The following is a 22,453-nucleotide window of genomic DNA, read 5'->3' on the forward strand; positions in this document are numbered from 1 at the left end:
GAGTGAGGGGCCAGTTTCTCCTTGAAAAGGTGGGGGGACTGGCAGAGGGGCCTCTGGCCCCGGCTTTCCTCCTTCACTGCAGCCACGTTTCTTGCAGGAAGTGACAGATCTGAGAGCAAGCCGGGGTTGTACTTCAGCCCGGCTGCAGCTTGGTTTTCCGGTTTTCGGCATTTTGTCGTGGCCTTGGAGCAGGGGGAGGGTTGCTTGCATTTGGAGAGGAGGGAAAGGGACTGTGTGATCACATGGGGTGGGAGCCCGAGGGGCTGGGGGTCCTCCTCTTTCTGAGATGGAGTGTGTGTTCAAGGACAGTGCTTGGGGATCGAGGCGGGGGGCAGCGGGGGTCCTGGTTCCAGCTCCTGATGAGCCCCTGTTCGCTGATCTCTGGAACAAGACTTTGGCTGGATGGCCTCTTAAATCCCATGTCGCTCTCAGAATGTGCTCTGCGTCCTAACGTAGTGTTCTTTAAACACACACACCACGAAGCAGAACCTTTCTTCAAAGGAACTCTTACCCTAACCTTCATCATAGAAACTGGTCCACGGGGGCTTCTATGCTGGAGGAGGGGGGCCTGGACCTGGGTTGGCTTGGCCACTTCTTACTCGCGGCGCATAACTGACCCTTAACTCTTTTAAGAGGTTCCTGGGCGTGTGGAAGGGTGTCTGACCTCAAGGAAGAAGGGCTGTGATTATCCGATGAGACACTCGCTGTGTACTTTCTTCCTGGATGGACATTGGGGCCTTTACCCAGTGTCCCCTGGCCTGTCCCCTGTGAGTATGGACGATGACATTGCCGTCCACAGCGTGTGGCCCTGCCAGCCTGCACTTGCTGGGGTCCATCTGCTTACCGAAGGCGGTGTGCTCTCCATGGGACACTTTGGGGAGACCCTGCTCCAGGGCCCTCTCCTGGCTTCTGTTGGCTGCCGGCAATCCCCGGCATCCCTTGACTCATGACTCCAATCTCCGCTCTGTCTCCACGTGGCTCTTCCCTGGTGTCTGTGTCCTTTCTTCTCTTCTTGTAAGGACACCAATTGTTGGGTTTGGGATCCACCGAATCCAGTGTGGCCTCATCCTAACTAATTGCACCTGCAAAGACTGCATTTCCAAATAAGGTCATATTCTGAGGGTCCAGGTGCACGTGAATTTGGGGGCACGCTACTGAACTCACCTGTAGGGCTCTAGAGCCAACCTACCTGAGATTGAGTCCTGGTTCTCTGTTACTTACCAGATGGTGTCTTTTGGAAAGCTGTAGCCTAAATCCTCTTGTCTTACAAGGTGAATGATAGTTGTTACCGACTTTACCAGGTCTCTGTAAGGCCCTTAAGGATGGTGCTTGACACTTGCGGTCAGTACCAGGGGTCCCTAAGGTGGACTTGGGAGGTGGCAGCAGAGGGCGGTGGTCGTCAAAGGCGTGATGGACTCGCAGACAAAGAAAGCCGGCTTCACATGGTGAGTACCAATGTGCGAATATTGGAAGGCATTTGTAAGGGAGAAAAAGCCTTGTTGGTCTGGAGCACCTGGCCTGGCAGAGAAAATTCTAGATATGAGATGGTGGCCTACTGAGTGCCGTGTCACACACGGCAGCGCCTGGCTCCTGGTGGCCCCTGGGAAGCAGGGAGCAGCTCCAAATACAGCCAGTGGCTCTGTTGTTTAGCTGCTGGGGGCAGGGGTGTTACAAGGCTGATTTCTAACATTATAGGTGAGCTTGGGAATAGAACCGCAGAAAACCAAGAGCCTCAAGGTGCAGTGTCTAGAGCCTCAGAGGTGAGAGGATGTCTCCCCTCAGCCAAGCCAGAGAAAGTCAGTTGCAGATGTGGTGCAAGGTCAGCTCCCAAGGCATCTTTGGAACGGGTTCTAAAGGGTGGCAGGAGCGATCGTGGAGCCCCCCTCTGTGCCCCTGGCCTGCAGTGCCCCAAAGGTCTCCAATGCCCCAAAGGTCTCCAGCACATGGATGGATTTGCCCCAGCAGCTCATCTGAAGCGCTTTAGAAAATAAGGACCCTTTAAAAACCGTTTATTTGTTGAACGTGAGGCACGAAAACGTGAGGCACAAAATCTGCATTCACAGGAGGGAGGAACTTTGGAGAAATCACGACTGGGGTAGATCAGAATGCCAGAAAACGGCCAGCAACGTTGCGCAGGGAGCCTGGATCTTGAAACCGCATCTTTCCTGACTGGCCAGCAAATGAAATTCTTCATATAGAGGGTGTGTCAGCCCCTCAGGCTACCAGTAGTAATTAGTCACGCGTGCAGGCCGTGTTAAGGATGGTTTCACTGCAAACCCTCAATTTACGACAAATTGGCACTGTAGCTGTTGGGTGTATGGTGTCTATACATCTGTCCACCAAAGATCAAAACGGGTGCTGACAGGTGACCAGGTGCCTCCCACGTAGTACCAGCTTATCTGCAGTGGCCGCGTCGTGGCCGTGAGCTCGAGCATTCTGTGTCCTGAAGTGGCTGTGCTGGTGCCAGAGCTCTGATCGTAGGCCGGGTGACATTCGTCTTCCACCTTCCCTGGTCGGTGGCGGTGACATCAGTCCCCGATGCCTGGAGCGTGAGCAGGGCGGTGACCTCCGTTCTTGGGCAGATCCGGGGGGACCCGCCCAGCCTCCCGACTCCTCCTGCTTCGTCCCGGCTCTGTGGGGACAGCTGGGGGCAAGCGAGTGTGTGGGCTCAGAGGGTCAGCCCTCTTGACCTCTGCCAGTGAAGGGCACGCCTGGCCAGGGAGCCGGAAGCTGGGGAGCAGGACTGAGCCAGAGCCATCGCCCGGAACCCCGGGGTCCTGACTGTCTTCAGCAGGAAGGGATGCACCGCACACAGGGCGTCCTGGGGCCCATTAACCAAAATCTGTCGGTTCCGGAGCCAGGAGCTTGGTAAACACGTAGGAAGCACTGGCCGCCTGAGTGATAGGCGTGCCTTGGCAGTTGGCGCGCCGCGCCGCCCCAGGATGTGGTCAGACACCTGCTGCCCAAGAAGCTCTGTCCCCGTCATCCGGGTCCTTGCCCATCCACCGGCTTCCCCAGGGGTCTCCTTTGGGCCAACTCGGCCCCGGGGCGCAGCGGCTTCTGCAGCTGTGGGGAAGTTTGTTGATGTATTGATTTTTGTTTCTGTCTCTTTTTAATAAGTGGTTTTCCTGGAGAAGCAGAAAAGAGCCCCAAGTGGGGCACCCCATCCCATTGCTCTGTTCCCCTTGCCCGCGGTCCCCCGGGCTCTGAGGACCCAGATCTGACCCCTTACCTGGGTGTGGCGCTCCAGGTGGGTGGAGAGAAAGAAAAGAGACTCAGTGAAGTCAGAGGATCTGGAAGCAGGACTCGGGACACCCAGCTCGGGGCCGATACCACTGGCCACGTTGCGTGCCTGCTTGCTGAGCTTGGCGGGAGCAAGGACCCTAGACAGTAGAAAGGAGGCCAGCTTTCAGTTTATTTTATCTGTTGTTTTATACAGTTTTGAAAGGTTCCTTTCCATTTACAAAATATTGGCTACATGCCCTGTGTTATATAAGACATCCTTGGGCCTATCTTCCCCCCAACAGTTTGTACCACCCCCTTCCCCATCCCCCATCGTGCCCCCCCCATTGGTAACCACTAGTTTGTTCCTATATCTGTGAGTCTGCTTCTTTTTTGTTATATTCAGTAGTTAGTTGTATTTTTAGATTTTTAAGATCACATATAAGTGATATCATACAGTATTTGTCTTTCTCGGACTAATTTCACTTAGCATAATGCCCTCCCAAGTCCATCCATGCTGCAAATGGCAAAATTTCATTCTTTTTCATGGCTGAGTAGTATTCCATTGTGTGTGTGTTTGTGTGTGTGTGTGTGTCTGTGTCTGTGTGTGTGTCTGTGTGTCTGTGTGTGTCTTTGTGTGTGTGTGTCTTTGTGTGTGTGTGTGTCTGTGTGTGTGTGTCTGTGTGTGTGTCTGTCTGTGTGTCTGTGTGTGTGTGTCTGTGTGTGTGTCTTTGTGTCTGTGTGTGTGTGTCTGTGTGTGTGTGTGTCTGTGTGTGTGCGTGTGTGTGTGTCTGTGTCTGTGTGTGTGTATGTGTCTCTGTGTGTGTGTGTCTCTGTGTGTGTGTGTGTCTGTGTGTCTGTGTGTGTGTGTCTGTGTGTGTGTGTCTGTGTGTGTGTGTGTCTGTGTGTGTCTGTGTGTGTGTGTCTGTGTGTGTGTGTCTGTGTGTGTGTGTGTGTCTGTGTGTGTGTGTCTTTGTGTCTGTGTGTGTGTCTGTGTCTGTGTGTGTGTGTCTGTGTGTGTGTGTGTGTGTCTGTGTGTGTGTCTGTGTGTGTGTCTGTGTGTGTGTGTGTCTGTGTGTGTCTGTGTCTGTGTGTGTGTGTGTCTTTGTGTCTGTGTGTGTGTGTGTCTTTGTGTCTGTGTGTGTGTGTCTGTGTGTGTGTGTCTGTGTGTCTGTGTGTCTGTGTGTCTGTGTGTGTGTCTGTGTGTGTGTCTGTGTCTGTGTGTGTGTCTGTGTCTGTGTGTGTGTGTGTGTCTGTGTCTGTGTGTGTGTCTGTGTGTCTGTGTGTGTGTGTCTGTGTCTGTGTGTGTCTGTGTGTCCGTGTGTGTGTGTGTGTCTGTGTGTGTGTGTCTGTGTGTGTGTCTGTGTCTGTGTCTGTGTGTGTGTCTGTGTGTGTGTGTCTGTGTGTGTGTGTGTCTGTGTGTGTGTGTTGTGTCTGTGTGTCTGTGTGTGTGTGTGTGTGTGTCTGTGTGTGTGTCTGTGTGTGTGTGTCTGTGTGTGTGTGTCTGTGTCTGTCTGTGTGTGTGTCTGTGTGTGTCTGTGTGTGTGTGTCTGTGTCTGTGTCTGTGTCTGTGTGTGTGTGTGTGTCTGTGTGTGTGTGTGTCTGTGTGTGTGTGTCTGTGTCTGTGTGTGTGTCTGTGTGTCTGTGTGTGTGTCTGTGTGTCTGTGTGTGTGTGTGTGTCTGTGTGTGTGTGTCTGTGTGTCTGTGTGTGTGTGTCTTTGTGTCTGTGTGTGTCTGTGTCTGTGTGTGTGTGTCTGTGTTTCTGTGTGTGTGTGTGTGTCTTTGTGTCTGTGTGTGTGTCTGTGTGTGTCTGTGTGTGTGTGTCTGTGTGTGTCTGTGTGTGTGTGTGTCTGTGTGTGTGTGTGTGTCTGTGTGTGTGTGTGTCTGTGTGTGTGTGTGTCTGTGTGTGTGTGTCTGTGTGTGTCTGTGTGTGTGTGTGTCTGTGTGTGTGTGTGTGTCTGTGTGTGTGTGTGTCTGTGTGTGTGTGTGTCTGTGTGTGTGTGTCTGTGTGTGTGTCTGTGTGTGTGTGTCTGTGTGTGTCTGTGTGTGTGTGTCTGTGTCTGTGTGTGTGTGTGTGTCTGTGTCTGTGTGTGTGTGTGTGGTGTGTCTGTGTGTCTGTGTGTGTGTGTGTGTCTGTGTGTGTCTGTGTGCGTGTGTGTGTGTCTGTCTGTGTCTGTGTGTGTGTCTGTGTCTGTGTGTGTGTGTGTCTGTGTGTGTGTGTCTGTCTGTGTGTGTGTGTGTCTGTGTGTGTGTGTGTCTGTGTGTGTGTGTCTGTGTGTCTGTGTGTGTGTGTGTGTGTGTGTGTGTGTGTACACACCACATCTCCTTTATCCATTCATCTGGATGATTTAGGTTGCTTCCATGTCTGGGCTATTGTAAATAATGCTGCTATGAACATTGGGGTGTATGTATCTTTTCAACATACATCGTGTTTTTGTTTTTGTGGATATATGTCCAGGAGTAGGATTGCTGGGTCATATGTTAGCTCTATTTTTAGTTTTTTGAGAAACCGCCATCCTGTTTTCCATAGCGGCTGCACCAGTTTACATTCCCACCAACAGCGTAGGAGGGCTCCCTCTTCGCGAGGAGGCCAGCTCAGAACTAGGACTGGGTGCCGACTGCCATTAACTTTTCAGATTCTTGGCTTCACCCAGACCTACCTGAGGCCAAGACAGACTTCACCTTTGGGAGGCCAGCATTCCTCTCCATCCTGATTGGAGAGACACTGTAATCCTGATTTGGATTACGTTGTAATCCAAGGGGATAAACGTCTGTCTCTGGTGGGGCAGCGCTGGGCGGGTGACAGGAGAACGTGTGCGCTGTTGCCCTTCCCTGGGGCTTTGGGGTGAAGCGGGTCCTGCCCCATCTGATGGATGGGGAAGGTGTGCACGGTGGGCCGGGCTCGGTGCCTCCCAGGCCAGGGTCAGGCAGGCTGCTAGGGTGACTGGGCCTTCCGCCCTCCCTGCTCTTTATACAAAGCCTAGAAAGACTGAAAAAAAGAAACCGAAACATTCAAGTGCAGTCAGCTGGGTAGCTCCGTGGGTCAGGAACTCGGAAGAGCAGGAAGAACCTTCATGTCGGGGGAGGGGTGGGCTCAGGTCTAGGACCAGCCCCTGTTTCTGCCTGTGCCATCCCGTGATGGTTAGAATGAACGATTTTGGACATAGGCTGTTTTTTTGCCCTCTTTTGAACTTGGTACTTGAGAGATATCTGTGACAAATCAGAGAGGTACTTCCCTGTCCGAATGCTTTTATACCTCGAACATCCTCGGGAGGGAAAGGGGGAGAGTGACTCCTGAGTGAGGACGTTCCCTGCCCCCAGGCCCCATCGGCGGAGGACGCCCTAGGACACGGGTCTCCTGTTCTGCTTATTACGCCCGGCGTCACTGACATCACCGGGCCTCGCCCTCCTCACTCCACCGAGGGAACGGGACGTAGAACGTAGGGCTGTGTCAGAGGCTCCTTCCAGCCCGATGATTCTGTGTCCACTGGACTCTGCTTCCCCAGCCAGGGCCGCGGAAGTGTGGGCAACCCTGCGGTCAGACAGGGTGCTGACCCTCTGACCTCTGCACCTGCCTGGTAGCTTTGGGAGCCAGGAGAGGGAGAAGAAGGGCCTCCGTTGCCCTCTCCTCCGCCAGGCCACTCGTCACCACCTCCAGGCCAGCCACACCTGTGAAACACGCACCCACCCTTTACACACGGGCCACCTCCTTGTTAGGGTGGCTACATATCCTGTTTGCCTGGGACAGTCCCGGTTTATTCCTGTGGTCCCAGCATAAAAACGAATGGCCCTCTTTCTGTCTCCGAAGTGTCCTGGTTTGCAGGCTCAGTTGTGTTCCCTCGCTTCCCTGCCCATGACCGGGGCTTTTCCCTGCTGGCTGCCCCAGGAAACTTCAGGGGGTAGCAAGGAATTTAATTTTTTGTTTGTTTGGGAAATCTGGTCGAAGGCACACAGGGTTAATCGATGTTTAATTTGGTGTCTCGTGGGCTTTCTGTGAAGACCTGCTGAACACCTGCTGGAAGAGTCACGAACTGTAAGCTGTAAACATCTTATTTGCCCAGAGTAAGATCAGACTTACTTCTCTTTGGGATAATTTTTTTCTCACTATAAAAATTATAAAACCCGGAAAATAGTGGGAAACACAATAAAGAGCTTAGACATCAGCTGTACTCAGAGTGCCCAGAGACAGCAACTGCTGATATTTTGGAGTATTTCTCTCCTCTGCGTCTTTTTTTTTTTTTTTTTAACATAATTAACATGTTATAAACTTCTCACTTTTTTTAAAAAAATTAATTAATTATTTATTTATTTTTGGCTGTGTTGGGTCTTCGTTTCTGTGCGAGGGCTTTCTCTAGTTGCGGCGAGCGGGGGCCACTCTTCATCACAGTGCGCAGGCCTCTCACTGTCGCGGCCTCTCTTGTTGCGGAGCACGGGCTCCAGACGCGCAGGCTCAGTACTTGTGGCTCACGGGCCCAGTTGCTCCACGGCATGTGGGATCTTCCCAGACCAGGGCTCGAACCCATGTCCCCTGCATCGGCAGGCAGATTCTCAACCACTGCGCCACCAGGGAAGCCCTCCTCTGCGTCTTTGATGTGCACAATTTTGCATAGTGATTGCTTCCCAAATTACGTGGCAGACTTTTCCACGCCTAAAATTGCTCTGCAGTTTTCCTCACCCTAGGTCTTTCAAAAGCAGAGATTTTTTTTTTTTTTTTACTTACTGTTTCAACATATCAATGTCCCCTTTTTTTTTTTTTTAACTGAAGTTCAAGTTGATTTACAATGTTGTGTTAGTTTCTGAAATGTTCTCTTAATTATAGGTCCCATGCAAGGGTTTCACAGGCATACCTCTGTTAGGGACAGCGACTGGGGTTGGTTTGTTGGAGAACATTCTCTGTGTGTTAGGGAAGAATTAGTGAGACCCAGCCTGCAGCGGCCACCGGCCCATGCCTCACGCGAGAGGCCGGGGTCACCTGGACCTTAGCTGAGCGCTGTCTGTGCTTCAGGCGGCGGATGGCAATGGCCTCACCTCCACTCCTCCTGGCACAGTTAGCGTCCCCTCGGGATCCGTGGAACCTCGGTCCGTTTCTTGAGCCATCCTGCCTTAGTCTCCTGACCAGCAAGCCAGCTATCAGGAGGGTGTCCACCGCACAGGGTTGGTTGCTAGAGAATTCGGTGAGTTAACGTGTAAAGGCACCTACACCAGGGCCTGATCTGCCAAGTCGCCGTTGGCCGTACTTGTTGCCGCTGAAGCAGAGGTTTGAGCGAATGATTCCCGTCTCACCAGTGAGGCTGTGAACTTCAGGGCAGACTATGCTGTTTACCTCTCTTCGTTCGCTTGTGTATCAGTGTTAGCTGAGCTCTGGGGTGTGTAGGACACCCACTAGGCCAGGGTCAGGGGTGGGTAGGTGGGCCAGGCCTGCAGGCTCACGGTGGGAGGGGGCTGAGAAGGCACACTCACGGGTAATTACCACCTGTGCTGAGTTCATATGCAGACGGCGGGGGTGGGACCTTGAAGGTCAAGGCTGGGCTGGGCTGGGGAGGCTTCAGGGAGAAGATGATCTGTAGCTTGGCCGGAAGGATGGGTAGGAAAAGCATACATTTTGTCTGGAGCACACCCTCTGCCTTCAGAGGGATCAACTATGAGAACAGTGAAGGGGTGATATCAGAGGTGTGCCTGCCGCCGCTTCTCAGAGGCGTGACTCATAGCTGCTTCGGGGATCTCCCAGCCGAGGGGTCAGGGCACTCCCAGGCCTCCGATCCCATCGATCAGATGGGATAGTGTGAAGACCTGCCTGCCGCCATGCTGGGAGATGCTTTCTGGGGGCTGTCTTTAAGTTTAGACAACTCCACAGTCAGGGCCAGGCTCTCGTGCCATTGTGTTCTCCGTGGGCTTGGGCTGTGACCACTGTCAGCAGGGTCCCCGGGCGCCCTGAGCAGGCGAGGGCAGCCAGTACCATCTGAGATAGAGGATACTTTCCCTTGGATGATCTATACTGGATTTCAAGACAGAGAAAGGAAATATGAAGACTTAGACAGATTGCCCGTGCTGGAATGGAAATTGAGATTAACTGGTCCAAATGGCTACACGAAGACCCAGAGAAGTAAAGTGATTTGTACAAAAGTTAGTGATGGAATCCCAACCAGGAGCTGCAGTTGGCTGATTCTGGGCTCAGAGTCCTTTACTCTGAAAGGTGCTGCCTCTTGCTAACAAAGCCTCGGTTTTCCTGACTTTGCAAGATTCCACCTCTGCGGGGTAGGGGCCCCAGAGACCTCAGCGATTCTGAAAATGGCACTAGACCAGCTTGCCCAAGGTCAGCTGGGTCTTGGACCTGCCCGTGCTGACTTCAGCCTGAGTTTTAATGAGTCTGGAGGGCTGCCCTGGGCTTCCAGTAAGTTTAAACACCATCCAAGAAAGCATCCTCAGAATGCGTCACTGTGAATAACCAAGGTGACAGACCAAAAAGCCCCCCTCAAACCCTTTGGACCAGTGGTTCTCAGGTGTGGTCCCCAGACCAGCAGCATTAGCATCACTTGGGAACAGGTTAGACATGCACATTCTCAGGCCCCGTCCCATTACTGCTGAAGCAGAAGCTCTGGGGGCAGCCCGGCACTCTGCATTTTCACAAGCCCTCCCGGAGATCCTGAGGCCCCCTCTCTGAAGCATCTCTCAGAGCCAGGGCTAGCTCATGGCTTTTCCGATTCTTGGTTCTGAAACCCACTCCCCATCGTCTTCCTTCCAAGAGACGATTGCGCACTCCAACGTGCCGTGTGGGTTGAACACTGCGGGGTGGAACAGAGGGGAATGGAAAACCAGTGAGCCCTTCGGCAGAAGGACTGTTTGCCTTGGCCGGTTGGCCCAGACTTGGAGCCAAGGTTCCATTAATCCTTTTGACTGACTTTATTTAAGCAAGTCTCCTATTCTCCTCTGCCGACTGCTTGGGGAGGCATGGAGGAGGGATGCGGTCCTCACTGGGAGGAGAGGGGCCCAAGCCCCTGCTGCCTGGGCCGCGGTGCACACGTCTTCCCGAATAAACCCACACCAAGCAGCCCTTTGTTCTCAAAGTGGGGTTTCCATTTTGCACCATTAGCTTCCATCAGTGGGGATTTAACACAATCCATGAAATCAAGCACTTAGGCAGCGGGATTCCGATGGCTGACACCGACGCCGCCGTGCTGTGCGCGTGAGTACTTGTAAGTGGGTTGGGAGGGCATAGAGCTGCAAATTGCACCCTTCTGCCTGCCCATCCCCCCACCTCCCCAAGATGTCTGGAATCCAGAAAACAGGACAATTTCAATTAAATAATTTGTCTCAAATAAGTCACTCAGGAGCATTTTTTACATCTGCTGTTTTATTGTAAATGAGAAAAAAAGAAAAGCTGCTTTCAATCTTTTTGTTTGTTTGTTTTGTTTTGATTTTTCTTTTTTTCCCTTTTCTCTCTGTAGCGTCTGTCCTGTAACCAGTAGATGCGTGTAAGTATGCAGCACGTGGTTTGTGGTCAGGGAGAGAGTCTCAGTTATTGTACCAACCTCAAGCCCCTTGCTTTGCTAAAGGAATTAATGATGCAAACACTGGCCCCTGCTGGGAACGGAGTTCTGTTGAGCTGCCTTTGCAGGGCCTTTGTCAGCAGGACTCATTTGGATCCCGATGCCTGCAAGCCAGCCTGTGCCGTGCCCAGACCCTCTGCTGAGTGTTGGAAGGAGCAGCAGTTTCTCCCAGCCCCGCCCTTACCCAGCGCTGTTACCAAATCTCATTTGCACAGTTGGCTTTGGGGATGGTGCTTTCTGCCTCAGGGTCGCCCACCCAAGAGATTTGTGAAAATGGGGCTGGGACGTAGGAAAGCAAGTCCTCTCTGTCTGCTTAGTGAGGTCTTGCTATCTGAACAAGCTCTTTCACCAGGAGGCAGGGTGGGAGGAGGGGTGTAAGCTGAACCCCCAGGGCTGATGGTCCAGGCGCCCAACTGTGGGCTCTTCCTGGTCCTGGGGTCTGGGAACAGGCCACTCGGTAAGGAGTTTGTCCGTCTTACCCCCCTGCGGCTCAGATCATCTGTTTGGGAACTTCAGCCCTGTCTGCCAAGGGAAAGTAATTTAGGAAAGCAAGCAAGTCAGGAGTCAGACTGTGTGGTGGGTTACCTGCCCCAGGAGGATTTTTTATTAGCACCTATTGGAGACAGTATATCTGACTGCTGGTCAGTTGTCCCTGGAATCTGTAGGGACCCCATGCTTTCCTGCTCCTTGCTCGGAGGAGCTGTGGCTGGGCTGAGAGGCAGGGAGCTGTGGGCACCTCCAGCCTCGGGCGGCCTATTCAGCTGAACCAGGTTTGACGTCCCTTTGCATTCAAAGTAAATAATCCGAATTCTAACCTAATTGGTTTTTTATCTGAAAAATGATCGGCTTGACAAGCTCTATAGGCTACCCCGTCTTCCCAAATAAACAGTGGAAGAAGTAGAATTCTTAAACAAAACCCTTCCTGAGAAGCCCTAAGTAACGCCAAGCTGCTCCAGCTGAATGGGGAGTGAAGGGCCAGGAAATGTAATCTTTGTGTTTCTTTTAAGAGCTCCCATTTTGTGATTCATTGACATTTTATATACATTTCAGTTCTTTACTAGACAGCAAGCTTTTTTAAAATCTAAGTTTTTTGCTTCAGAATAAATGCAATTTAAAACGTCAAATAGTATTAAAAGGCTTTTAACAAAAAACTGCAGGCCTCTGCCCCATGCCTTCCAACCACTAATTCCCACAACCCAGAGGTAATAATTTTCAGCTATTTTAGCTATGTCTTATGGTAGATAGCAAAAGGGAGTAAATAAACACCATACTTAATTTTAATTTTGATTTTTAGACATTGCTTATTGATTTTCTATTATTGAAGACAAAGATCTGTCTCACTTTTGTTTCTTAATTTTAATTTTTACACAATCTTAATTTTTAAATTCTTCGTTTTAATTTTTAGACACTATTTATTGCTTTTCTGTGACTGACGATAAAGACATCTGTCTTATACTCTATTCCCTCTTCTCCCCATTCTTTTCCATATAGTTATATCACACTTCTGGTTCAATTGACATTCAGCGTTTAATTTATTATAATTATGTCAGTATTATCTGCAGCTGAGCCGTGTAGTGTACTGCATTTATATTTCCTTTATTATACACCATTTTGTTTTCCCTTGAGATAGTAGTTGCCTCATTTTATTTTCCTGGGTCCTCACGTTTGTGTTTTGAATTCAGCCCCAGACCTTCCTGTAGATGTACCTCCGTCCCTCTTTCCTCCTGTTTCAGTCTGGACTGGTTGAGCTTTACGCCGGCCACACAGTTGTTCTGGAGAAACCATTCTAAGACTTCCATTGCTTTTATCTTACGTTAGAGCTTTAGTTTCCTGATCCTGGGCCTTGTGCTGCATTTTTGGAGCAGTTTCTTAAGAATAGACACATGGAAGATTTTTTTTATAACCATTGAATGCCTGAAGTTGTCTTTATTCTCCTCTCCCACATTGACTGTTTGGCTCAGTATTGAATTTGGAAATTGTTTTGGCGTCTAATGTTGCTGTTGACCAATCCAGTACCATTCTGATGCCTGGTCCTTTGCAGCAAATGTAGCCTCTCTTTGTCTCTGGAGGGTTTTATAAGTTCTCTTTACCTCTGGTGTTTCTAAATGCTATGATTCATTGACCTGGGCACTGTTTAATCTGAGAACTTATTACATTCTTCATTTCTGGAAAATTTTTCTTGTATTATTTCTTTGGTATTTTCTCCCATTTGTTTTCTTGGTTTTCTCTTATTCAGATGTTGAACCTCCTGGTTGGATTCTCTCTTTTATCTTTCTTTCTCCTATTTCCATCTCTTTGTCATTTTGTTCCAACCTTATCTTAAAGCACGTGTGTTGCATTCTTTATTTCTGCTCTTACCTTTTAAAACTTCAAATACTCTTGGTTCTCTGAACATTCCTTTTAATAGCATTCTGTTCTGGTTTCATGAATACAGTATCTTCCGTTACCTTTGTAAACAGTTTTCTTCTGTGCCATACCTTGTTTCTGTTATCTCCGATTTCTTTTTTTCCTGTGTGTTTTGTACGTTTTGGTCTCTTGTTCACATTTAGAGGCTTTCCTTTAAATGCCTGCTGATCCTTGGCTGGCCATTGGAGTTTAAGAGTAAAGCACTAAATTGGAGCTCTTTGTGTGTATGCATGGCCTGTGATTTGCTGGGCCTCATTTTGGAATTTTGTTAGGGGAAGCTGTAGGTCTTTTCTTTGGGGCTACTGGTTTCTTTAGATAGAAACCCCACAATCCTCTGACTGGGGGTGTTGCTGTAGTGTTCTAAAACCTGAGGGTCTCACTCTTCACTGTGCAGACTTTCATTTAATCCTTTGGTGTCGGGGCAGCTCCTCCCCACCCCGTCCTCCTGTGAGTCTGGTGTCCACAAGCCCAGTCTGTCTGGGTTCAAACCTTCCGTACGGAATAAACGTCTTGGCTGCTGCTGGAGTTGGTGAGGGGCAGTCATCTGGGTTTATGGCCAGGCTGGTGGATCTGGGTGCCCTGATGCAGACGTCTCGGTTCCTATATTTAATACGGTCTCTGTCATCGAGTGCAGAAGCACCCAATGGCCCCAGTTCACGAGCATGTCTGGGTCCTGCCATGTGGATCTGCTGCTTTCTTACTGTCAGCTCCTTCTGTTAGCAGCTGGGTTTCAGCTTTTCTTTTCTCATCAAGCCAGGACCCACCATCCATTTGCTTTCTATTATACTAAATGTGATGTCCTTGTTTCTTTACCATTTTCTTGCATGTGTTTATAACTTTTTTAAAACTATAATTTTAGAGGGGTGGAAATGATTGTGTGCTCAATCTACTATGTTTGGCTAGAAGTGGCCAGCGGTAACTCTTCACAAACATTCCAGACGCTTGGTGGTTGTCAGGATGGAAAACCTTTTCACTTCCCATTGGTTTTGAGCTCTCTGGGAGTCTCCCTCACCCCCTGGGATCGTGGCTCCCACAGGTCGTCAGCAAACCCCCCCCATTGCCAAGGCTAGCAAGCTGGTCCCACACTCATTCTTAAACTCTGCGGCATTGGGGATGAAGGAGCATTTCTTCCACTTGAAGCGCCTTCCCCTTGTGCTTTCTGAGACGTCGAGCTGCCTAGTTTTCCATCCGTGACTCTGATGACTTTGCAGGAACTCCCCAGTGGAGGTCCCTCCTTCTCTTCTCGTCTCTGTACTTTATTCTTCACTGCAACCGTTATCTGTAATCAGATGAGTCACAAAGCTGGGGACTGACTCAGCCCCTTCGGCACCTTCCCTGTCTCAGGGCCTTTCTTGCACTCCTGCAGCGGTTCCACACTGTCGATCGTGTAAATGCCTGGCCCTTGGCCAACAGTGGCCTCGCGTCCAGGCTCCCTGTCTGGGTAATTGGAAGGATGGCAGCCCCATTAGCATAAGCAGATCAGGAGAAAAAGGCGGTTTTGAAGAGAGTGTGGGTTTGGGATGAGTGTAACAAGCTTCCTCTGCTCATTTCAGCCTCAGAAAATGGCCAGGCTTTGTGGGGAGGTTACCAAGGGGGTATCATTTGTGGGCAAAAAATATGGTTTCGGTGACTGCAAGTGGGATGAAACTTTCAGGGTCTAACCTGAATAGAAGGGGTTATTTATTTTAAGGTTGCGGAGAAAGACCCAGACGGCCCCTAACTGTGACCTTAAGTTTTGAGTTTTTAAAGTTTCTGGTCTCTGCATCCTCGCTGGCCGTGACCAGCAAGGTGAAAGGCAGGAGTCATATCCTAGTGTTGGAGGGTGTTCAGTTGCTGCTAAGAAAAAACACAGAGAAGGGTTTTGTTTCTTGTTTTGTTTTGTTTTAGTTCAGGGTCTGGCTGTCACGGGTAGCTGAGATCAAGGGCCTGAGGCAGGTGTAGAATCATCACCCTGTGGGAGACAGGCTCGGGACGGGGCAGAGAAGGACGGAGACGGGGTGGGCGCAGTAGTCTGCCTGGGATTGCCCAGCACGGGCCCTCTGGATGCTGGACCGGCCAGGCCAGCGGGCAAACTGCACTCCACGCTTTACAGACTTGGGGAGCTCTGATCCAGGTTCTGTGGCCACCCAGTTGGAACCCAGGACCTGGGACTCCAGCAGCGCCCCATTTGTGAGCCCAGCTGCTGCCTGCTGGGGCTTCTCCCCCTGCCCACCAGCACCGGTTGCAGCGCAAACACATTCCATGGGTGAAATCCCTGGGGTCCAGGCTGTCTGCATGGTGGAGGCCGGGTGGGGGGAGAGGAAGTGGTGATCAGTCTCTCCCCATCCCGTCCCAGCAGCCCCTGGATGTATGTGGTGGGAGGCTGCATACACACCCACAAGGCAGGGGGAAATCAACCTGGGATGGCTAAGCGCCTATCCAAACATTGTTGGTAATCTGCATCCCTAAAATAAACCCCTGAAAGATGGAAAGATGTTAGTAATTTCTGGCCACATGTGCCTCCTCCTTCCCTACTCTCCCTACCTCAAAAAAAGAAAGTGAGCCAAATGGCAAGAAACGAAGAGTCTAATGCAGAACACATTTCCATCGTTTGCTTTTCCCTCTCCCCACCATGCTCCCACCTATGTAAACTAAATTCCTTGACACGGTCATGGCAAAGGAACATTAATTTTTGATTTGAGTTGTGATTAAAAGCAACACAATCAAAAGAGGGAAATAGTTTCCACTGAAGCAATAGCATTTGAAACCCCGTCATGGTATAGTAGGAACCAGCGTGGTCTTTGGGGTCAGGGGTGGGTTCTAGTCCTGAGTCTCTTCCTACAAAGTGTGGCCTCGTGTTGTCCCTTAACCTGAGTCCTTCTCCTTGTTCGTCGTCAGTAATAACAACGGTTGCTGTGCGTTAAGTCAGGAGAGCCGCACAGAGAGCACCTGTCCTGTGCTTGGCACACAGTGGGTTCTCCAAAAAAATGATGGCTCACCTCTCTGCAGAAAAGAGGCTGCCCAGTTGTCACTGGAAATGCATTCGTCCCTGCCAGTGATGTAATCGATCCCAGCCTTGGACCTTGGGTCCCGTGACACGTCGGGGCACTTCTCAGAGGGTGTCTTCACCGCCTTGCCTCCCTGCAGTCCCCGGCCGCCTTCCTTGGGTCAGTCGGTTCTCGCAGTGCGGAGGGCGGGCAGAGATGGAGCCCTGATCTGCCCGGGCCTGGGCGGGGAGTCTCCTCTGGCTCAACCCCCCGGATACATTTCTAGATGAGCGAACTATAGACTCGCCCAGGTGAAGTCTTTTCTCAGGTGACCCACCAGGTACAAGGATGGTAAGCCGACAAGGGGAGCTGAGCCGGGGCGGGAGAGGGAGCGCTGCTTGGGCAGGTCTGGGCGGAGGTCCCAGAGGGGTGGTCTCTGCTGATTCCTAGTCGCGGCTTTCCCACCTGCTGGTCCCCCTGCCTCTGCCCTCGGGGTGGGAGTGGGTGCAGGAATCAAGCAAAATCAGAGGTGCTGGGCAGTGGCTGGTTCTGTGGGGCGGGGGGCAGTAAAGAGAGGAGCTCACTGGGAAACTGTGCTCAGCGCACTCCCGTGTGCACGGGGCCTGGGCCAGCCTGCGAGGTCAGGGCTACCATCTGCTGCTTGGGCCAGTCTCCAAAACCTCCGCCACCCTTGGGAGTGAGGTCTTTCCTAAGGGCTGCGGGCCTTGGGTATTTGTTCCCTGAGGCTCGGTGGCTGCAGATCTGGAACTCCTTCCGTAAGCAAAAGGGATGGGATTGCGTTTGATTTCCTGATTTTGACACATTCACTGAAGCTTTGTTCCTAGGATTTCTCCTAATTCTTGGGGTGGCCAAGGGTGTGCTTTCTAATCAGCTAAAGAGTAAATAATAAAGCCTTCACTCTTGCGGTGTTCCCTTTCAACCAGGAGGAACTCTTACCATTTCGTAAGTAAAGTCATTTTGAAATGTGGGTAAACCTGGGAAGAGAGCCCGAGCCCTTTTCCCGTATTGTCTTGGTCCGTTTAATCAGCACTTGAAATGTCAGCTTCATTATAAAGAATTTTGCAATTTGGCCTGGACAGCACGGTGATTATAAGTGCACATTCAGTCCGTGGGTTTAGTTTAGGGTCAGTGACTCTGGGCAAGTAAACGTAACCCTTACGCCTCAGTTTTCTCATCTGTTAAATGGGGGAAATAATTGCACCTTCCTCGTGGAGGCGTTAGGTTTCACTGAGGAAGTGCATGGAAAATACTCAGTGCTCTTGAGGGCATCCAGATGCTTTCCTAGTCATTAGCTACTGTTCTGTAGCTCGATTCAAGTCTTTCCTCATGGAATGTGGGTGGAAGCTTTGAGTTATTCAAAAGAGAGGGCTTGGTGATTTGGAATTCACAAGAATTCAAGGGATGGACACATCATCTGGTGACCAGAATCTAGAAATGATTTCCAACTCCTTTGGAACTCTCCAGGGCTGGCGAGGCTTCGAGGGGAGTTGACCGTTACAGGGACGCTGTGTTTGTGTTTCTGGTGCATTTCCAATGAATAGAACGCCTCCACGCTAATTCATCCTCACCAGTTAACCCCATGAAGCCAGCACTAGAGTGTGTGGCCCACACACTAACCCTGAAACACTGTTGACTCAGGCTCTGTAGAGACAAAGAGGCCAGAAGGCAGAGTTGGCAGAGGGCTGGCTTTCCCTCTCTGCAGGGAGCCGTGCTGAGAATGGAAGCAGCCCAGGTACCATGTGAGATTTAAGGAATCACCACCTGGATTTATCCATCAGGCCCTCACCAGGACTTGCTCGAACGGGTCGAGAGGTCAAAGTCGAGTTTGGTTCTGTGGGTCTACACGGTGGGTAGGATAGCCCATTAGTGGCGCCATCTAGTGGTTGATGAGTGATGGACAGCACGTCAACGGTACCTGCTGTCTGAATGCCCTGGAGGCCCAGTGGTTGGAACCCTCGTTTCTCTGATGACAAAGTTGGACGCTGACGTTTGATGCAGTCAGCTTTCCCTTGCTGACTGCACACACATAGGTTCTGTCTGCCTTCTTTCCAGGACCCAACTGACAAAGAATTTTAGGTCCTTTGGATGTTATAAAAAAAACTAAACCAATAACTTTCTCCTTAAAACAAACAAACAAAACTCAGGGTGAGTTTTTTCTTTGAGTGCTGATGTTGGTAGCATTCGATTATGTGGACTTGATTGGATTAGATGATCCCCTTCTTCTCTTAAAGCATTGTATGATAGTCTTGAGTCTTGGAGTTTTAAAAAAGAGACACATGATTTGGTTTTGAACATTTATTTGAGACTCTCACGGTATCCTGTGGCAACCATTGAGATACCATCAGATACCGCAAAACCGGGGGGCAGAATTGGTGCGTGAAGGTGAGCTGAGACCTTGGTCCTTATTATAGAATAGACAGATAGAGCCTCCCTCCTTTAGGTGCTCTTTGCCTTTTATGTCTCCTGCTTTTCTGCCCGCAGGTGGGTTGTGGTTTCTGATGAAAAGCCGTGTTCTAAAAGTCTCTCTCTCCCTTCTCTCCTCTTCCCCTGTCTGTCCTCCCCCTCTCTAGCCCTGAGGATGAAAATCAAAGAAGTGAAAAAGGAGAATGGCGACAAGAAGATTGTTCCCAAGAAGAAGAAGCCCCTGAAGCTGGGGCCCATCAAGAAGAAGGAGCTGAAGAAGCTGGTCCTGTACCTGAAGAATGGGGCCGACTGCCCCTGTCACCAGCTGGACAACCTCAGCCATCACTTCCTCATCATGGGCCGCAAGGTCAAGAGCCAGTACCTGCTGACGGCCATCCATAAGTGGGACAAGAAAAACAAAGAATTCAAAAACTTCATGAAGAAGATGAAGAATCACGAATGTCCCACTTTCCAGTCGGTCTTTAAGTGATTCTCGTGGGGTGGGTTAGGGGGGAGCGGACACCCCTGGACCCTCGGCGGTTCACACCCCCTGCTCCTTCGAGGTGGAGGGCATCGTAATCCAGCTACTTTGCCCTTGCAGCATTTCCCACCCCTCCCTCCATCCCCATGCGCCAGACCCCAGTATAGCCGATATTTAAAGCTGCATGCCCAGATGAGGAAACCCATTTAGATCAGGAAGCTTCTGAAGACCTACAGTGTGGAGCAGTACGACCCTGGGGAAGGGAGGTGCAGCACCACCCCAACCAGAGACACAGTCACTACAAAAGAAAACGCTGCCGGTAAAGAAAGGGGGTTGGCGGCAAGGGAGAGGCGACAGCAAACGTTAGGTTCTGCCACTCTCTTTGTGTCGTTACAAATTGCTTACGATCTATCAGCTAATCTACGCCTTTGGAACTAGAAAATTCTAACTGTTGGTAAGATGCACGGCTTTCAGTTCCAGAGGAGTTTCTCTTTCTGTCCCTCGTGGACAGAAACAGACACACACCACACTCAGAGAGTGACAGTGCACGGGAGAAATAGTGAGAACAAAGGGAGGGGCCTGCATTGCTTGGCCCTGTGGCCATGTGTCATCTCTGATACGAACCAGCCAGTCTCAGATGCCCTGGAGGTGGTCACCGTCAGCCTTAGGTTTGATCTCACCTCCTGACACGTGGAGGGCGGCACGGGCCTGCCTTGGTGGGACAGAGGTGATGATTCGTAGACTGAGAAGGCAGCGGTGGTTTTCAAAAAACAGAGTTAAAGGAGAAAAACAAAAAATTGAGAACAGTCAGCAAATTGCTAGTCTAGGGTGAATTGTCATTGGGTAAAGAGCTTAGCATTCTAATTCCCTTGTTTGTTCATTTCACATTGTTTTAAAGCAACCAACAGACCCACTTACTTTTCAAGGTTTTAAAAAAAATCTCCACTGAGCATTTGAAAGGTGTGGTAAGACTGGGGTCTCTTGGTGCCTTTGCGGCAACTTTCTAGCTGAGTGGCCGTCTCTCTGAGCATTTCCAGTGGGAGGTGGTTTCTCCTGGTAGTGTAGCTGTGGGTCCTCTTTCCTGAGGGGTTCTGCGTTGCCTTGGCCCGAACACAACGCTAATCAAAACTCACAATACATCCCATTCCTGTCTTTCCTGTGAAGAAATGGATTCCTTTGAACTTGATTGCCTAGAGATCAGAGAAATTCAGAATAGCCTGCCTGCCTGTCCTCTGCACTTAAAAAAATGTTTGGTTTTTTTTTTCATTTCTGCAGAGGAAAAGTTAAGCTACGAGGGTCCCCATCCAAGGAGGGAGTTTAAAAGGCAATGCAGCTCTGGTTTTCCCCCAAGGGCCCTAAGATAATTCTCAAAGCCATTGTGTTTAATAAGTGATGTACATAAACCCATTCACGGAAGCAACTTGACTTCTCTTGTTCAAGGTATAGGAAGTAATTCCTCCCAAATTAATTTCTCCCTCAAGCCTGATTCTTGATTCTCTGTAACACCTCGAGGATTTAACGATTGTCCCTCTGGGCAAATGTTTATACCCAATCCAGTGCTTCAGTGGGGCTGGAAGGCGTCACCCGCATGGCCCCTGCCTGACACAGAAACAGTGGAAGATTCTGGTAACTTCCCAAAACTCCAGTCTGAAAACCAGCCTGCCAACTTCATTACGTTCCTGAGGGTTATCCTGATCTAATGAACCCCTGACAATTAGTGACCCATCATTTAATACATTTTTTTTTTTTTGGTTCTCTCTGACCTTTAATCATAAAGTGTTGGGGATCTTAAGTGATTTGCCTGTAATTTTGGATGATTTTTTTTAAAATGTGTATATATATTAGTTAATTAGAGATATTCTACTTTCCTATTGTCAACTGAAATTCAGAGCAATTTCATGAGTGTATGGATCTGGGTCTTAGTCTTGATTGATTAACTCAAGAGTTCTGTGCTCATATGTGTCTGCTTGTTTGGACAGAGTGGGTCAGGCAACAAGGCCTCTGTCCAGGGTGGAGGCCTTGGGAAAGGCTTTGTGTGGGCCATAGCAGTTACCCCAGGAAGGTTATGAATAACAGGTGGAGTCTCTAAATGGGAATTCTCAGGTAGGAAGCAGTAAGAGAGTTCAGAATAAATTGGAAATGTGAATTGCAGTTGTAGAGTCCAACCACAGAGTCCCGGGACTGAGTTTCCCTGTGGACTTGGAACAGCCTTGACTATTACACATCAGCCATTGCAGGGCAAAGGGAGGCTCTGGGCCCAAAGCTGCACTTGGTCACAAACCTTTGTTTTTCTCAGCAAAGGAGGTAACAAAAACGATGTGCAGACTCACAGGCTTTCTCATTGGTTTCCAAAAGAGGTCTGTGTGTGATTTGGTAATTATTGCTAGTGCAAAGGTCGTATTCGTGAAGGTTTAAATTCATCATTCTGGGTGGAATCCAGTGAGGTCATGGGCAGAGCTCAGCTAAATCTTTGAAGAATATTAGTACTTATCTTAGAAGATAGAAAATGAGGTGAGAATTCCAAGAACACTTTATTTTTAGAGCATCCTGTGTCACATTTGGCTTTGGGTGTCAGTGAATTAGCACTGAGGGCTCCCTAAGGCATCTGGGTCTGTAAATTACAGAAACCCCATTGCCCAAACCAAGAGTCTGTCTTTCTCATCAGACTCCAAGTAACTAGTTGCTCTGCTGTAACCCCGTGGATGTGTTGGGCTCAGGCGTTCTGTTTTAGGAGAGACTCTCGTGGCATAATGTGCTGGCCCTCCTGACCTTTCACCAGCAGATACACAGGACACAGACGAGGTTCCTGTTTCCTCTAGTTCCTCCACGTAGCACTCCTCTTATAGAGTCTAAATCTCTTTAAAAAGCTTTGAATACTGTGAAAATGTTTTACATTCCATTTCATTTGTGTGTTGTTTTTTTAACTGCATTTTACCAGATGTTTTGATGTTATCACTTATGTTAATAGTAATTCCCATATGTGTTCATTTTATTTTCATGCCTTCCTGCCATGTATCAATATTCACTCGACTAAAATCACTCAATTAATCAATGGTAATGTGCATGGTGACTTTTTCCCGCCAGTGATGCACCATTCACCCTCCTCCACTGCACACATACCCCGTCTTGATTTTTTTCGGGTCCCAGTTTAACAGCTTTCAAATAGTAACTGGGCATGGTGAGCCAGAGTACCTGGGGGGCCCTGCAGACACCCTCACCCCATCCCACATACACCACGTGCTCCCATGAATCATTTCCAGAAGTTTCCCCCGTCTGTGTGTTTCAGATCAGAGAGAAAGTTAAATACTTGCTCTCCAAGAATATATTTTTCAACCCTGCCTGCGTTTCTTTTCCATGTTTTTGGTTTCACATGATCTTTCCCCTCCAGCCAATTCTATGTTAAAATT

The 22,453-nt window shown here is 49.8% G+C and overlaps 1 protein-coding gene across 1 annotated transcript in view; it reads left to right on the forward strand.

Annotated features, from left to right (window-relative positions):
* SFRP1 (secreted frizzled related protein 1) overlaps positions 1-22,098 on the forward strand; it is a 45,956-nt gene extending 23,858 nt beyond the window's left edge. Inside the window, exon 3 of the mRNA XM_082444378.1 lies at positions 18,733-22,098. Coding sequence (XP_082300504.1) covers positions 18,733-19,055 — 323 coding nt within the window. The 3' untranslated portion in view covers positions 19,056-22,098. The remainder of the gene's footprint in view (positions 1-18,732) is intronic.
* The last annotated feature ends 355 nt before the right edge of the window (positions 22,099-22,453 follow it).

Source organism: Balaenoptera physalus, assembly GCF_965194825.1.
Source record: "Balaenoptera physalus genome assembly, chromosome: 21".
Taxonomy (NCBI): Eukaryota; Metazoa; Chordata; class Mammalia; order Artiodactyla; family Balaenopteridae; genus Balaenoptera; species Balaenoptera physalus.